Source organism: Aquarana catesbeiana, linkage group LG08, assembly GCF_042186555.1.
Source record: "Aquarana catesbeiana isolate 2022-GZ linkage group LG08, ASM4218655v1, whole genome shotgun sequence".
Classification (NCBI taxonomy): Eukaryota; Metazoa; Chordata; class Amphibia; order Anura; family Ranidae; genus Aquarana; species Aquarana catesbeiana.
In genome coordinates, this window is record NC_133331.1 from 146148812 (window position 1) to 146167614 (window position 18803).

Genomic DNA, 18803 nt, shown 5'->3' on the forward strand with positions numbered 1-18803 from the left:
GATCAACTGATCATGATCACAACTAATTAGAGTAATAGCTGCCTGAATGATGAAGAGTACAGCCTCTTTGGCTGGTCCCTACCTTGAACTTGCACATACCCCGAGTATAACTGTAGAAGAGGAGCGCTGTGTATGGTAATGATGCATCATCATCCCCCTGTAAATCAAGTGTATATAGAATAGTTCAATTCTAGTGGGGTATAGGAGAAATTGCCCACATCCCTAATATGGAACATGGAAACAAAAGAAAACCCTCTGGCGGGACTTTAAAGGGCAATGACTCCAAAAAATGCGTATGCAAAAATGTATGTAAAATATAAAAGTTTAATAATACAAGATCTAAAAATATAGACACAGCATTGGCTATATCAACAGATTACAAAATTAGGTTAAAATTAATATAACATATTATTCATAATGAGATCAGAAACCACTAATTTACATCACAGAACGATACTCAACGCGTTTCAAGGTCATGCGTTATTCCTCTTCATCAGGAGCAAGTGGTATGAATATCTATGATATCTACAATTTATAAGGCAAAAAAGAAAAACAATAAGTAAAGAATATATGCATACAGATAATTAAACAAAAGTTTATATACAGACAAGCAATCCATACAATAAATACAGTGTCTACTGACCATGTAGAAGCAGGTATCTTGGTATGTCACATCAAGACTTTTAAAAGCAAGGAGGTATGGCTGTGCTAGCCCCACAACGCTCAAGAAGAATAGAGATGGGCAAGGCCACCCCAAATGACTGCCAAAAGGGGGGGGGCAAAGGAGGGGAAAGTCTTGATGTGACATACCAAGATACCTGCATTAATTTTAACCTAATTTTGTAATCTGTTGATCTAACTAATGCTGTGTCTATATTTTTAGATCTTGTATTATGAAACGTATATATTTTACATACATATTTTTGCATAGGCATTTTTTGCCCTTAAAAGTCATTGAGTCATCGCCCTTTAAAGTCCCAACAGAGGGTTTTCTTTTGTTTCTGTGTAAATCAAGTGTAGGCTAAGTGCACAGAGGTAACCATTTGTCTTCAGTTCCTTGTTGCAGAGACTGATGGAAGACAACATTCTCATTATAAAAGTGAAATAAAAAAAAAAAAGGAAGAGTGATAACTATCTAAATGTTATTATATACTAATTAAACAAGTTTCATCCTGCAAATGCAGTATAAAATCTAATTAAGTTACTATAATTAGTTTAAAAATTTATAAAAGAAATAGTCTCAAGTCAGAACACAGTTTTAATACTGGCAGACCAACAAAATACCCTTTCTGTCTGAAATAAACCAACTTTGGTTATTAGATGTGGCTGGTATTAGAATACCAGGTGCTGCTATTGCTATAATTTTATATATAGGGTAATGTTTAAATATGTTTATTTCCCAAAGTTGTCAGTCGGTATAAAATAACTTATAAAAATAACAAATTAATGTGCGTGCACATATGTACTAGGCTAGGAGAGATACAATTGCACTTATGGAGTCTATCATTTATCTGTACTGTATGTCATTCCTCGACCATTTTTGTGATATTGGCATCATTGCACTGACAGAGCTGGCCCTTTTAATAGTATAAGTGGAGCACCGAATTCTGATTGTCCTCTGTGGTTTACTTTATTTCCAATTCCATCTTCTGTTCTTGTACCCACTCCTGGATCAGATGATGAGCAATGGCAAACCTCGGTGGTACCCATACTGGCATGGTGCCATCTGCCATTTTTGGAGGCATCATTTTCACTTGCAGAGCTTCAATCACTTCATCCAAGCTGAACCACCTGGCGTCTTTCAACTCGGCTTTGTTGATATTGAGCTGTACGGAAGACATTTGTAAGCAAAGTTCAGCAGAGAAAATCTTCCTAAGCATACAAATTCACTTTTACAATAATATCTGTCTAGTGTTTTCACTCTGCATTCTTCATGTATATGTAAAGTCATTCCAGCCCAATTTCTTTTATCATTTTAACTATAGCTAGGAAGACTTTAAATCACTGTCATACTTTTATTTTTCAGGAAAAATTATCCCCCATCGTATTAAGTGCCTCCTCACTATACATCAAACGCCTCTGAAATGAGATCCGGCCATGAATCGCTTTTCATAGGAGCAACAGCCGCATGTGTAAACTTGTCTTTATTTGCTGTGGCTGTAGTAATGGACAAATTCATCTTAGGCTCCATTTACGCCAGTGCGTTTTTTTTTTTTTTGCATGCTTTTTGTAGCAATGCAGGACATTTTTTATTTTTTAACATGGATTCCTATTAAACATGTTCACATCAATGCATTTTTGGGCTTCTGCGTTTTTAGAAAGGGTCAGGGAATTTTTCTGGTGCTTTTTTGCATTTTTGATTCAACAGACTTTATTGGAGAAGCTACAGAAAAGCATGTAGTGCGATTTTTGCCACGATTTGCGTTTTGCTGTTTTTAATCTACCCAACAAATTTTCCCAAAAAAACATAAGTACCGCAAATTGCTGTAAAATCACTCTGCAGAAATGCTCAAAAGCAAACTGTGAATCGAGCCTTAACCAAATCTGACATTTTTCTTTGCATTGCAGTAATACACAAACATTAATGCTATTGTTTAAGGCTCCATGCACACTGGGCGTTAAAATAACCTTATAAAAACGCCAGTAGCTATGCAGTGAGTCTTTCAACGTTTTTTAATGTTTTTGCAATAGCGATTATTAGTGTTTTTTCCGCGTTAGCGGTTTTTAAATTTTTTAAAATTATTTTTTTCCAATCGTCTTCCAGGGCAGCATCCAAGAGATAGGCTCCTCCTTCCTGCAACAGGAAACACATTAGTCCACCATTATAAATTTGTTAGTCTCACCTGTGTGCCTCAGTTGTTTTGTGTTTCCTCCGGACCCACAGGAGCTGCAAACGTTTGTTATTTTATCCAGTCTCTGTGCTTTCTGCAGGGGACTCCCTGACCAGCATCCCATTCAGCCTAGGAGGCCTTGGGAGGGCGAGCAGGGGCAGCAATTTGAGCCTCAAGGCTCTGCCTGAAGTTTCGCCCCTACAGAGGGGTATGCAACTATCCTCCCAGCTGTACTATATGCCACCGGCATTTTTCCCACAGCTACTGCTCCTTGATGGTGGAGGGCCATCCGGCTGAGCCCCGCACTCCAGGTGCTTTAGAGGTTCCCTCGCTGTGCAGGCGACCTGGCCGCCAACCCTCCTGCTCACCGATCGTATTCCGATCCCACAAGCATCTCTGCAAGATCCCCTCGTTTGCGGTCCTGGGAGGTATGGCAAGAGAGGCGGGACACATCATTTCCGATCGTGCGGTCTGGTCGGCGGCCATCTTGGTGGAGGCTGGAGCCTCCAGGGAAAAGGCCTTTAATGTGCCCCTCCCTATTGGAAACCCAGGAAGGAGGACACCAGAGAGGACGTGGCAGGTGCAGGTGTGTCCACCAACCCGCACGGGGTCAGCTGGGGGCGGGGCTGGAGCAGGAAGCAGAAAGGGCTCTCTAAACAGAGGATCCCGGTGGCCGGCCAGGTTGGACGCTTCTTCAACCTGCCCTGCAGATCCTGCATGTCAGGACAGCTCCAAGGTAAGCCAGAGCACCCTGGAGTCACCTCTGTCTTTACCTCCCTACAAACCGTACAATTGCATTGTACACCGCCAACCTCACTCAGGCCCTTTGTGCTTACTTGCAGGCAAAGGGCGCAGACCAGAGCAAGGCATGCGCCTCCTGCGGTCACCGTTTTTTCCCTGAGTGAAAAAAGCCACTATGCCAAAAATGCATAAGGAGTCAAAAGGCTTCCTTAAGGACAGGCTTAACTCCTTCAAAAAGGAAATAAAGAGCACTATTGGGCCAAAATGCTCAGCAGTAGAGAAGCTGGAGGTGCCAGCAAGCTCTAGCCAAGCCAGTACCCTATCTCTAGTCGATTCGGATAACTCAGAACAAAACTCAGAGGACGGCTTATGCTGGGATTCCGAGGAGGATGACTCTGCATCAGAGGGCACCCCATTTCCCTCAGAAGACACAGATAATCTTCCAAGGCTCGGTCTCATCTGGTGCGACTTTTCATGCAACTTGGGACTGCAGAGTCGCATGACAAGTCATACCCCATGACTTCCAATGAGTATCGTTCATAGAAAACCCAGGAGAAGCTCTTCATACCAGGTGCAGTCAAGCGCAGGTATCCATTTGCAGAGGAAGACACCAAGACTTGGGAAAAAATGTCCCAAAGTGGATACCTCCCTCGTGAGAGTTGCAAACAAATCTGACTTGGGTTTTAATGATGCGGAGCATGAGAAGCAGGGGAGGCAATTCTGAATCCGGCAATGGCTTCCACCTGCACAGCTCGCACCCTATTAGCTGGCTGTCTCAACTGCAAGCGTTGCTAGGAGATGCGCCAAGGGAAGAATTAGTGAGGACCAGTCCCACACTAATCAGAGTGGCAGCTTTTCTAGCAGATGCCTCGACTGAAATGGTATGATATCTTCTAGGGCCACGGCCTTAGGGAAGAGAGCCCTGTGGCTGAAAGTCATAGCAGGGGACATCGCCTCCAAGAATAGGCTGTGTGGGATCCCATTCACAGGAAATTTTCTGTTCGGGCCAGACCTGTAAACGGTCCTGGACAGGACTGCAGCGAAGAACAAAGGGTTCCCCCCCAAGCAAAAAACAAGCAGGGGAAGGCGCCCTTTTGTCATTCCAGGAGATTTAAGCCGCTCAACAGAAGAACGGAGGCATGCATGGCCACAATAGACTTGCAAGACGCATACTTGTATGTACTCATAAAAAAAAAGTCATCAAAGATACCTAAGGTTCACAATCCAGGGGCCGGTGGCCACCCTGCATCTGCAGTACACATCTTTTGCCTTTCGGCATCTCTTCTGTGCCCAGAGTCTTCTCAAAGATTATAGCAGAAGCACTAAAGGGCCTGAGAGTGCAAGGCATAGGCGTGATACCATACCTAGACAATCTGCTGTTCTTTGCAGATACAGCAAAGAACCTAAAAAAAAAAAAATAACACAACTTGTGCACGGGTATTTCCTATCCACAAAAACCTGGGGTGGATAGTAAATACAGAAAAATCATAGCGGACCCCAAGCCAGAGGTGGTATACTTATGTGCTAGACGCCAGAGTAACCAGAAACCCTCCAGACGGAAGAAAAGAATGAGGAAGTGCTAGGACTGATGATGTCCTTGATCCCAGCCATTACCTGGGCACAGCTCCACATGAGGCTTCTACAGAATCGCATTTTGACCCAGTGGGATAGTGATCCATCATCCTTAGAAATGTCCATTCCTGTCCCTCGGTTGGTCAAACAATCTCTTCAGTGGTGGCTCAATCTGCTCCGTTACACCGAGGGGCGCAGATGGGCGCAAGCCAACCCTGTGAGGACTACCACAGACGCCAGTACCCTAGTATGGGGGGCGCACATGGGGGATTTCTGTACACAGGGAAGATGTAACTCCAGATGGTCTTGAGTAGGGGTCTTCAAACTGCGGCCCTCCAGGTGTTCAGGAACTACAATTCCCATCATGCTTAGTCATGTCTGTGAATGTCAGGGTTTTACAATGCCTCATGGGATGTGTAGTTCTGCAACAGCTGGAGGGCCGTAGTTTGAGGATCCCTGGAGCCTCCTAGTATATGACGGAATTAAAAGCTGTAGAGAAAGCGCGAAGAGCATTGCAACCAGCTATCCAGGGGAGAGATGTCCGCATTCAGTCAGACAACGCCACAACAGTGGCATACCTGGACAGGCAAGGAGAGACAAAATCTCCTCGTTTGAGCCTGACAGAAGCAATTCTGTCATGGGCTAAGACAAACATCCGATCAACCTCGGGCATCCACTTGAAGGGGACAGACAACACGCTGGCAGACTTTCTAAGTCGAAAGACCATAAAACAGACAGAGTGGTCTCTAAACCAAGCAACCTTCTTGTGGATCACGGAGAGGGCCCCAGGTAGATCTGTTTGCGTCAAGTACAAATGCGAAACTGACAAGGTTCTTTTCGCTGGATACCACAGATGGCAACATCAGAGTGGACACGTTCAATCAAAGCTGGGCACACCAGCCGTGTTATGCATTCCCTCTGACCGCCCTAATACCAAAGGTGAGCCAAAAAATCATGGAAGAAAGGGCAACCGTGATACTCGTAGCACCTCATTGGCCCCAGGGAACATGGTTCAGTCACTCAAAAAAACTGTCTCCAGCCGCACCAGATACAGCAAGACCTACCGGACCTCCTATCACGAGGGCCAGTCAACCACCCGAATTGCAAACTCATGAAGCGTTCGGCTTAGTTACTGAGAGGGTGAGGCTCCAAAAGAAAGAACTGTCAGACAGAGTGATCAACCCTATTCTAGCCAGCAGAAAACCCCATAACAAGAGTGAGAAGGAAGTTTGTCTGCTGGTACGGAAACAAACAGGATTCCGACAGAGAATCATCCTAGCGATTCGGGATTTCCTGCGGGTGGGAGGAGACTTGAACCTCTCTCAGAGCACGCTGAAGGTACAAGTGGCAGCACTCTCCCCCTGTCTGGACACCAGATTAGCAGAGGACCCATTTATAAAGAGATTCCTGATCTCGTTAAATAGAGCCAGACCTGCTAAAGTCGGCAGAACTCCGGCATGGAACCTCTCCACAGTGCTCAGAGGATTCCTCTCTCCGCCATTCGAACCATTGGAGGAGTGCTCAGATAAAGGGCAGTGACATGGTCAAGCTTCAGTACCTTCGTGAGACACTACCACAGCGACCAGCTGTCAAGACCAGACATTGGTCGCAAGGTGCTCCAGACCTTTATCCCCACCCTAGTAAGTATTGCTTGATACATCCTCTCGGATGCTGCCCTGGAAGACGATTGGAGAAAACAGAGTTAGGTACCCGGTAACTCTTTTTCTTATGCCGCGTACACACGACCGGACTTTACAGCATACTTTGCCCTGCGGACTTTTCGACGGACTTTATGACGGACTTTCCGAATGATGGACTTTCCTACACACGATCAACCAAAGTCCGACGGATTCGTACATGATGACGTACGACCGGACTAAAACAAGGAAGTTCATAGCCAGTAGCCAATAGCTGCCCTAGCGTCGGTTTTTGTCCGTCGGACTAGCATACAGACGAGCGGACTTTTCGACCGGACTAGAGTCCGTCGGATAGATTTGAAACATGTTTCAAATCTAAGTCCGTCAAACTTTTGAGGAAAAAAAAGTCAGCTGGAGCCCACACACGATCGAATTGTAGGCTGGACCAAGTATGCCGGAAGTCCACTCGTGTGTACGCGGCATAAGAAGTCTTCCAGGGCAGCACTAGTTCCCACCCTAAGCGATGATACCAGGTATTGTGGGGACACATTGGCTTGCAGGGTTCCTTTGGTGCTTTAATACTACTGAGGCACACAGGTGAGACTAACAAATTTATAATGGTGGACTAATGTGTTTCCTGTTGCAGGAAGGAGGAGCCTATCTCTCGGATGCTGCCTTAGAAGACTTCTTAGAAAAAGAGTTACCAGGTACCTAACTCTGTTTTTTTTAATTATTTTTCAATGGATCAAAAAGGTTAAAAGCTGGTGAGCCATGTTTTTGAGCGTTTGGTGTTTTTTGTGGTCAGAAAAACGACTCCTGAACACGATATTATGGCGTTCAGAAAACAGCCCATAAACTCTGCTGATAAACATCCAAAAATTACCATGTGTGCATGGACACATAGGATAACATAGAGGGGAGTTTATGCGCTGTTAAAAACAAAACACACCCAAACTCCCAAAAATGGCTGTTTATGAGCTTCAGCGTGCATGAAGCCTAAAGGATAAGTTCACCTTTGGGAACATGTTACATGTTCCACCTGTTTTTAGGGTGCAACATGTAACATATTCCCAATGCTGCAGCTGCTGCCCGATCCCCCTCCCTGCGACAGCAGTACGAGAAGAAGTTCCCCTTACTAGCTGTCAGTTTTTGAAATCGGCATGTCATTCATTTACAGAGTTCTGTAAGTGAATGAACTACATCCTTTGTGGCTGTCGGCTTGTAGTCTCAATAAATTGCCACAGCGCTGTGGAGTGCCGTGGTAGTTCATTGATTCTCCCTGTCAATGTATCTGCTTGCCAGTACGGGATGTATGGGCACACAGATACACTGACAGGTGTGCAGGAGACCTGCATGGCACCAGCGATATGCTGATTGCTGGTGCAATGCTTTACAGGCAACAAAAAATAAATGCACGTTTTTCTACCTGCAAAGAAATATGCAATTATGTTTTTTTTTTTTTTTGTTAAGTGAACTTATCCTTTTAATAAGATTGAGGGCTACACAGGAGAGTAACAAAAAGTATGAGGAGGTTTGATGTCCATTGTTGGTGGACCAAGCAATCTCCCTTCCTGTTCTCTGTCTCCTATTTTCCAAAGATGAGAACCAGTCTGGATGTTCTACCTTTCATAAAGCTCAATGGCAGTGGCGTTAGCACAAACGGATACAACTGACTCCAGACACTGGGGTTGATTTACTAAAAGTAGAGTGCATAATCTGGTACAGTTGTGAACAGAAATCAATCACCTTCCAGGTTTTTTGTCAAAGCTTAACTGAACAAGCTGCAGCTAGAAGCTGATTGGTTTCTATGCAGAGCTGCACCCAATTTTGCACTCTCCAGTTTTAGTAAATCAACATTTGGGATCACACAAATGGTGCAAATGAGACAATGAGGTTGATTTACTAAAGGCAAATACGCTGTTTACACTGCAACAGTGTTGCACTTTGCAAGAATTTGCCCCAGAGCTTAGTGAATGTGGTGAAATTTCACATTGCAGAGAACAGCCAATCATGTGCAAGAAAAAAAACAGCATTTTCGCTTGCACATGATTTGAAGATGGAAGTCACCAGAACTTCACCTCCTTCACTAATCTCTGGGGACATATTCCAGGCCAAAGTGAACAGCCTATTTGCCTATAGTAAGTAAATCAACCCCAGTAAGTCACAGGGAGTGGTGACTAAGGCATGTCATAGATTAATCTATGTTCCTTCCTTCCACCAATGTTGGTGTTGATGGGAGAATGCCTCCCACAGTGCTATTGTATTCTGCCAGCTGGGGGGTGCGGGGAGCCCTGCTGGCAGAATGCAATGATTACTGCTAGCGGCTATAGCAGTTGGCAGTAATTGCATGTAAAAAAAAATCCCACAGGTTGGTTATACCCAAGTCGATCAATGGATCAACTTGGGTACAATAAGCCTGCTCATACATGCATCAAAATTAAGCTGGTCCCTGCTGAACCGGACGAACTTAGATCCATGTATGGCTGGTTTTAGTAGAAAATTCTGTTAATGAATACCCTACAGGCTCAGATGCCACATCATCCTATGGTTCAAACTGCACTAGTCCAGCAAAAAAAAGTGCTTATTTTTAATACTGGTAGAAATGTGAGGATGGTGGTGTTCACCTTGTCATTTTTCACTGTAGCCTGACATGCTACCATCAGGGAACTGTTAGGGAAGGGCCAGTGCTGAGATCCAGAATATCGAAGAGAGTCCACTTCTAACCCAACTTCTTCTGCTACCTCTCTTTGAATAGTCTCTTCCAGTGTCTCACCTTCAATGCAAAAAATAAAAAGAATACATATAATCAGTGGTCTTTTCATGTATTTTAAAGAGCAATTCCAAATTCAAAGTTCCAGGCAAGTTGAAATCTGAGGTGGCTGTGAGGAACTTAGTAATGAAAATCCTTTTTACATTAGGCTTTCTATATGTGGGTGGTAGTAAGGAACGAACTGCTGTGTCTAGAGCCCTTCTTCCAGCACAAAGCAAGGGTTCCCAAATCACACTATTACTAAAAAAAGGGAGTGATGTGGACTGGTATATTAACTATGTATAAATGAAAATAGATTACAGAGGAGCTCATTGTTTAATTTTCAGTTCCGACTTGTACCTTAAGGCCCCTTTCACATGATCGGACCGTTCAGGTCCACCTGTCAGTTTTGACGGCAGACCTGAACGGGCGCTCCATGTTAGCCTATGGAGCGACGGATGTCAGCGGAGACATGTCCGCTGACATCCGACCCCGTCCGATCCGCTAAAAGCAGATGGATGGCCCTACGTCCAGATCCGTCGCTATTGGATCGGGTGAGATCTGACGAAAATGGACAAGCTGTCCGTTTTCATCCGATCCCTCCATAGGCAGCAGCGGCACCTGACAAGCCCCTCCCCGCTCAGTGAGCAGAGAGGCACCTGTCATCCGCCGGCTCAGCGGAGATCAACAGGACGGATCTCCCGCTGAGCCGGCAGACTGAGGCGGGCTCCGTGGAAACAGAGTCCGCCTCGTGTGAATGAGGCCTAAAAGAGCCTCTATAAAATGTATAAATTGCTATATAAGTACAAGAAAGTAACATTCTGGCAATATTTATTCTGAATTATGCAGAAGGATAACACAGGGGAAGGGGATTAGAGGTTTCTTGTCTTGCAGTGCTAAATTCCTTGATTCAATTCTGCCCCAAAACACTATCTGCATGGAGTTTGTATGATTTCCCCACGCTTCCTGTGAGTTCACCCATAGTACAGATCATGCTGGGAAGCTAAATGGCTTTCACCTACAGCTAGCCCTGTGTGATATTGTGAAAGGAACATTAGATTGTAAACTCCCTTAGGCTCACGGTCTTTAAAAATCACTGCTACTACAGGAGTTTAGCCTGTAGAAGCAGCTCAATGTTATCCTACGTGTCCATGCACAAGACGATTACAGGCATATTTTGAGCTCAACGTTTAGAGGCAGGAAAAACAACCCTTCTGGTTTGCGTTTGAGTGGAGCTTTCTGGCAGAAAAAATGCAAAACTCTCCTAAACTCGTCTTAACTCTGTACAAAAAACGCTCTGTATGAGCGTTTTTTTTTTTTGTTTTTTTTTCTGCCAATGGAACTGATATTTTTTTAAGCCCAGTGTACATGGAGCCTTAGGAGGACTGGTTTGAATGGTTCAAGTTTTTCTGCAAGGCTTCGTTTACACCTTTCAAGTGCAATAAAGCATGCTTTTTTTTTTTTTTTTTTTCTCTGCATATCGCGTTTAGGGTAGCCCATTACATTCAATCAGCTGCCCTATGAGCAAATAACATGCAAAAGAATTGCCTGACCAATAAAAAAAAACGATAACATGCGTTTTGTCATGCACGTTAGGGTGCCACCAAGAATCACTGGCACCTCAAGTTAAACACTGGATTTACAGATATTAAGATGCCTAATGACCCAGCGACATTTCCCTTACACTTGACACCCGTGTCACTAAAACGCTCTCTCTTACTACACCTCCTTAACGTTGCAAAGACATGCATACCTGCCTATTGGAAACAAACGTCTGCCCCCACTCTAAAACATTGGTTTGCCAAGATTACTGAAATCAGACAAACTGAGGAATTTATGGACTCTGCCAATCACACGGAAGAATGCTTTAATAAAATTTGACTTTACCGGACTCTACTGAGTATAATACATTGCTGGCCTCCCAGGCCTGATCTTGCTCGTCAGTCCCTGCTGTGGTCTCTGACTCGGGTGATGCTTGTCATGTCTCTGTCCCCTCCTTTCCTCCTGGACATCCTCATTAATGATGGGCTTGTTCGGATCAAAACCGCCAGGAAGCCGTCACTGCACACCACCAGTCATAGGCAGTGAGGCATTCCCGACCTGCAGCTGCCTATGATTGGAGGTGTGCAGTGCCGGTGTTCTGCCAAGAAAGTTCTCCTCGGTGGATAATGACCCCCCTGTACTGCGCAGGCATAGTGCTTGCACAGTACGAACAACAAGGGAGCCACCAAAAATATCCGAAGCTGAACAGCTGTGAGTGAGCTGTACATGGCGCCTGCGAAATGAACAAGACATTGTGGCCGACGCTGCCGCACGCTCCCGATGCTCGTGCTATTGTGCAAGGGGCGGGTGTATTACTGTGATAATGTGTTTATTATCCGCCCCTTGCAGAGTAGCACAAGCATCGGGAGCGTGCGGCATTGGTAGCATCGGGAGCGTGTGGTAGAATGTGGTGTTAAATGTGCGCAGGCGTGGTGTACAGCTGACACTCAGCTGTGTATGTTTGGCTATTTTTGGCTCAGTAGTGCTTCATACTGCGCAAGCGCTGCGCCTGCAGTACATGGGGGTCATTATGCGCGCCGGGGGAACTTTTTCGGCAAGACACCGTACTGCGCAAGCACTGCGCCTGCGCAGTACAGGGGGGTACTTATCCGCCGGGGGCACTTTTTCGGCAAGACACTGGCTTCCTGGCGGGTTCGATCTGAACACGCCCAAGCCCACCGCTAATCCCCCCCCTCAACACTTCTAACCCCCCCAAGTGATCTATGTACAGTACAAGGATTTTAACAAACTTTTTTGCAGATTCCTACCTTTTGTTATTCTGAAGAAATCCCTGTGTGTTTCTCTGTGCTCATGTGGAAAAGTGAGTCTACTGGAAGTGGTTTCGTAATTATCAATCAGTTGTGCACCTACTAGGCACTAATGAGGAAATCTGCAGGGTCTGCATCCCTTTAGGCCGTGATTTCCTTTTGGGAGTATCTCACCAAAAATGGCATTTTTGTTCCAGGGGATGCCTGAAATCTGACTTGTATCTTAGTCCAGACTTCTGGGAAAATTGGTGAGCCAATCACATAAGCAGGAAATTATGTTTCTGGGGGGGCGTTCTGTACACATTCTGTGTACAGAACACCTCCAGGTAGCCATATTGTATTGCATTGCATTTTCAGAAAATTACAGCAGTTGCAGATTGAAAAGGAAAGGTAATTATTTAATAACATTCTATTACGATATGACTTGTGTCGCAATTGTATACGCTATATTATTTTTTCTTTATTTGCTATTTTTTTCCAATACGAAAGTGGAGTTACCCTTTCAGATAATTTTGCTACTGTACTATTCTAAACACCACAACATGACCAAGTTATACAGTATACTGTATCTTGCCCTCCTGGGCTTGTCGTGGATGTTTTCTACTCTCCCAGAGCGTGTTCTTTTGTGTAATGTTTCTAAAGTGTTAAATAAAGAATAAAAAAAAAATAAATAAACAAAATAAATTACTGGCACCGCTGCAAAAAAAAAAAAAGCATGTTTTTGTGGAAAGTGGAAAAATGTGCTATTTTGCGTGCATTCCGGCAACACACAGGTGTGAACAAAGCCTAAACCTAAATTGATTTTTTTTGAACTATGTATTCATGTGCAATAAAAAAAAAAACCTTGACGATCCGGCCATGAAATCTGCTGAGCTGATTGCTACCCGTGTTGTCTGCCTGCACTGCATTTTTATCAGTTAGCATTCCCAGTTCTCTCTGTGGAATACAGAACACTCCCCCTGGAGGTATGGGAAGCTGTCCTGTCTATAGTACTAGCATTCTTCCTGTTCTGGGGGGACAATGCAGATCCTCCAGAGATACAGAATGGAGAGTCAGCGTTGTCACCCTAGGACAGGAAGTGTGTTCACTCCAATCAGCAGGGGAACTGTGAGCAGGGGATCTGCTGATCCGAGCCCAATGGAATGTAGATCTCATTTGGCCCATTCAGTTTCTGCCCAGTGGACACAGGCGGGCTGTCAGCTTTATGGGTTGCTGGGTCTAAGCATACTCTGCTGTCCGTTTACATCAGGCTACCTCCATTCTGATCTTTTTCTTCCTTTTTTTTTAAGCTTTAAAACAAGTCCTCACTCACCTCTCCAGCTGCTTTTAATGTGAAGATATTTATTCTCAAACACTTGCTCTCATAGAACAAAACTGAGTTTGCTGCCTGTGTTATAAACATTGAAAATTAATTTATCCACAATGCTTACAGATACGCATATGAATGAGGGCTTGTTTTAAAATGTTTTGTACTGCTTGTTCAGAATATGTTTATACTTTAGTGCAGGATCTGAGCATAATTTCACTTTAAAGTGATTATAAGGGAACTAAAAAAAAATAACAAAGATGTCATAGTTACTTGCTCTGTGCAATGGTTTTGCACAGAGCAGCCTTGATCCTCCTCTTCTGGGGACTCTGTCGGGGGCTCCTGGCTCCTCCACCCTTCTGAGTGCCCTATAACAAGCCACTTGCTATGGGGGCACTTGCGCTGGCTCACTCCCAAGCCACACTTTGTATGTCCATTGACACATAGAGTGCAACTCGGCCCCGCCCCTCACTCTCTCCTCATGGCTGTGATTGACAGCATTAGCTCCTGCTGGTGCCTCTATGTCCAGTGAGCAGAGAAAAGAGCTGAGAGGGATGCTGCTAATAGCACATTGCTGGATCAAGATGGGGCTCAGGTAAGTATGGGGGGGGGCTGAACACAGAAGGTTTTTTTTACCCTAAACGCAGATAATACATGAGGCTGGGTTCACATATGTGCGAATTGGATGCGGATTTACATAGTTACATAGTAGGTGAGGTTGAAAAAAGACACAAGTCCATAAAGTCCAACCTATGTGTGTGATTATGTGTCAGTATTACATTATATATCCCTGTATATTGCGGTCATTCAGGTGCTTATCTAATAGTTTCTTGAAGCTATCAATGCCCCCCCGCTGAGACCACCGCCTGTGGAAGGGAATTCCACATCCTTGCCGCTCTTACAGTAAAGAACCCTCTATGTAGTTTAAGGTTAAACCTCTTTTCTTCTAATTTTAATGAGTGGCCACGAGTCTTGTTAAACTCTCTTCTGCGAAAAAGTTTTTGTTGTGGGCTCACCAGTACGGTATTTGTATATTGAAATCATATCCCCTCTCAAGCGTCTCTTCTCCAGAGAGAATAAGTTCAGTGCTCGCAACCTTTCCTCATAACTAATATCCTCCAGACCCTTTATTAGCTTTGTTGCCCTTCTTTGTACTCGCTCCATTTCCAGTACATCCTTCCTGAGGACTGGTGCCCAGAACTGGACAGCATACTCCAGGTGCGGCCGGACCAGAGCCTTGTAGAGTGGGAGAATTATCGTTTTATCTCTGAAGTTGATCCCCTTTTTAATGCATGCCAATATTCTGTTTGCTTTCTTAGCAGCAGCTTGGCATTGCATGCCATTGCTGAGCCTACCATCTACTAGGACCCCCAGGTCCTTTTCCATCCTAGATTCCCCCAGATGTTCTCCCCCCAGTGTATAGATTGCATTCATATTTTTGCCACCCAAATGCATTATTTTACATTTTTCTACATTGAACCTCATTTGCCATGTAGTCGCCCACCCCGTTAATTTGTTCAGGTCTTTTTGCAAGGTTTCCACATCCTGCGGAGAAGTTATTGCCCTGCTTAGCTTAGTATCGTCCGCAAATACAGAGATTGAACTGTTTATCCCATCCTCCAGGTCGTTTATGAACAAATTAAATAGGATTGGTCCCAGCACAGAACCCTGGGGGACCCCACTACCCACCCCTGACCATTCTGAGTACTCCCCATTTATCACCACCCTCTGAACTCGCCCTTGTAGCCAGTTTTCAATCCATGTACTCACCCTATGGTCCATGCCAACGGACCTTATTTTGTACAGTAAACGTTTATGGGGAACTGTGTCAAATGCTTTTGCAAAATCCGGATACACCTTCGCATCCAATTCGCATGACACGTGAGTGTGCCCGGCTTGCAATGGAGTCAGTTCACACAGGTCCGGGGCGGCCGTGGTCCGCATTACAAAAGGGTCCTGTGTGCATCTTTGGGTCCAATCAGGCAAAAATTCTAACCTGATTTGCACCTGAACTGGTGAAAAGACACGCACCAGACCCCATGCTGTGAACCGCAGCCACACATATGTGAACCCGGCCTTAGCCTGGGTTCACACTGTAGCTATGCGGGAACCAGCGCGATTCCAGCACTGGTTCCCGCATTACATCTCTCCCGCAGGCAGTTCACACTGCCTTCTGTGAACCACTGCGGGTGAAAATACAATGTTAATGACACCCCAAGATCAGTTCACAGATCGCAATGTGAACTGTGGATTCGGACAAGAATCAGATTGCATGGGTGAGAACACCCATGTGATCTGATTCTAGTGCGAGGAAAAAAAAAAAAGTCCCTGCATATTTTTAGTGCAAATCCAATGCGAGTTCAGCCATACAAACTGTATGGCTGAACTCGCATTGCACAGACATTGCATGCGATCGTTACCGTAGTGTGGGTGCGAATCACATGCGATATCTGTGTTCGCTACAGTGTGAACCCAGGCTAAAGGTAAAAAAACCTTCTGCCTTTTGGAACCACTTTATATAGGAAATACTGATTTTTTTTTTATATGCAAATGACCACTAGAACAGGTGTTAGAAAATCTACACATGAAACACAATCAAATGTGCAACAGTAAGCAAGTAAAAATGTGGAAGCCTTGTCAAACAGTTTTATTGGGAAAATGTTACAATACTAACGTATAGTGTGCTTGTGAAAATAGACTATTGTCTGCTGTAGAATCACACTATTATAGCTTATGTTGTTTAGGGAAATTCTTTACCAATTTCACAGAAGCCTGCCAGGGCTGTGTACATCCCAGGTGGGAAGGTCTCCTGGTGAGCAAGCAAGCAACGGTTTCCACAAGACACTAGGGTGATGACTACTGGAGACATCTAAAACACAATGAAATGCAAAGTCAGTCCTTCCCTTAAGCTACATTGGAAATTTCTAATAGCTCAACCACACCACTAAACTGACTTTGATCGCTTGCTGAGTGAGTAGCAGTTTTGAGATACTGTATAGCTTACACCATTGGAGAACTATTTGTTCTATAAGTTAGCTATTGATTGCTACTAATTATTCCCAGGCAGTATGAAGAACACATCAGGCCTGTTTAGATAAGACACAGTGGCCTATGTTAAAGAGTTTCTGTCTTCAACATACTAAACAAAGGTGTAAAAACACCAAGTATTAATGCTTTACATTTTAGTATTCTTAAAGGAGTCCTGTACTGAGACAAATATGGAGATTGTCTTTTTATAGGGAAAGGAATAATGGTCTCATGCAGTGTGGATTTATTGTTTGGTTAGGCCTAGGGGGGCCACAAAAAGCAGTTTTACTTACCTGACACCCCACCCCAGGCAGCTGACACTCTCCTTTATTGCCTTACCCTCCTGCAGGGACCTGTGCCATAGAGTCCTCAGGTTCAATGCAGGGCTATGGGCTCTACACTGGACTTGATGACAGAGCACCTGCAGCTTCCGAAAGATAAGAAAAAAGAGGCTGCAGGGAACAGGATTGCAGCCTGGAGGGAGCCTGTGGGAGTGGAGGTTTTGGTAGGTCAAACTGCTTTTTGTCGACCCGTAGACCTGAATGAGCATATATCCCTTGATGTGTGGGGGGCTGCCCTACTGCAAGGGAGCATTTTTACTTTCCCTGGGGTTCAGCTTTAACATGACCCTGTCATAACAACAATATATAAAAGGTGGCTGCAGAACTGCATGTGAAAATGCTTTCTGACTGGCAGTCTTATGCCTTCAGTACTTTCTGATTTACTGAACTTAAATCAAACATGCAGAAAGTGAAGTCCAGAATTCCTGACCTGCTTGCTTGTTTTGGGTCAATAACTCAAATTAGATCAGGATGACATTCAGAGAAATGGCATTTTCAGAATGAGAGGGCATCACATGCAGTCTACATCCCGCTTTTTCATTAACACTTTTCTCTTTGAATGCTCTGTGAACTCCTGCCAAATGTTCCTGTTCTATGCAAGTATCAAGAATCCCTCATTAGTTCTATGCAAGTATCCCTCATTGACACAATGTGGTTATCAAAGAACCCCTCATTGATTCTATTCAGTTATCAAGAATCCCCTGTTGTTACTCTGTGGTTATCAACAATCTCCCATTGAGTCTACGTGGTTATCAAGAATCGCCCATTAATTCTATGCGGTTCTCAAGAATCCCTCATTGATTCTGTGTGGTTATCAAGGATCCCCCATTGGGTCTATATGATTATCAAGGATCCCCTATTGGGTCTATATGATTATCAAGGATCCCCTATTGGGTCTAAATGATTATCAAGGATCCCCCATTGGGTCTATATGATTATCAAGGATCCCCTATTGGGTCTAAATGATTATCAAGGATCCCCCATTGGGTCTATATGATTATCAAGGATCCCCCATTGGATCTATATGATTATCAAGGATCCCCCATTGGGTCTATGTGATTATCAAGGATCCCCCATTGGGTCTATGTGATTATCAAGGATCCCCCATTGGGTCTATGTGATTATCAAGGATCCCCCATTGGGTCTATATGATTATCAAGGATCCCCCCTTTATTCAGTGAGTTTATCAAGAATCCCCCATTGATTTTATGTGGTTATCAAGAATCCCCCATTGATTCTATGCAGTTATCAAGAATCCCCCATTGATTTTATTTGGTTATCAAGAATCCCCCATTGATTCTATGCGGTTTTTAAGAATCCCCCATTGATTCTTTGCAGGGCATCAAAAATCCTTCATTGATTCTATGTGGTTATCAAGAATCCATCATTGATTTCAATAAGTAGGTCAAACAACATCATCTTTGCACAGCGGGAAAGGCGCGTGGGGGGGGGGATTTACTAAAACTGGAGCGTGCAAAATCTTGTGCAGAGCTGCATAAAAACCAATCAGCTTCCAGGTTTTTTTTTAAAAACTTAAAGAGAAGTTCAGGAATACCCCCCCCCCCAAAAAAAAAAAAAAAAAATCACTCACCTAGATGGCTGCAGCACCAATCACAGCTGCAGCTGTGTGTCCCCCTGGCTATACCTCGACAACTGAGCGATCAAACACTACTGATCGCTCAGTTCTGCCCCTCCACTCTGAGCAGAGAGCATTGACTGTCAGTCACCAGCTCTCTGCTCTGCCCCTCCAGTGCTCACTGGAGCACCGGGCTGTGGAGGGGCTGGCTCA

The 18803-nt window shown here is 44.4% G+C and overlaps 1 protein-coding gene across 2 annotated transcripts in view; it reads right to left on the reverse strand.

The window, feature by feature from the left end:
* Window positions 1–306: 306 nt before the first annotated feature.
* The window catches only part of NUDT13 (nudix hydrolase 13), a 76035-nt gene continuing 57538 nt past the window's right edge, over window positions 307–18803 (reverse strand). For both annotated transcript variants that reach the window (XM_073596545.1, XM_073596546.1), the window contains 3 exons: window positions 16404–16515; window positions 9406–9554; window positions 307–1826 (listed from right to left, as the gene is read on the reverse strand). In XM_073596545.1, the coding sequence (XP_073452646.1) occupies window positions 1626–1826; window positions 9406–9554; window positions 16404–16515 (462 nt within the window). In that variant the 3' untranslated portion in view covers window positions 307–1625. The remainder of the gene's footprint in view (window positions 1827–9405; window positions 9555–16403; window positions 16516–18803) is intronic.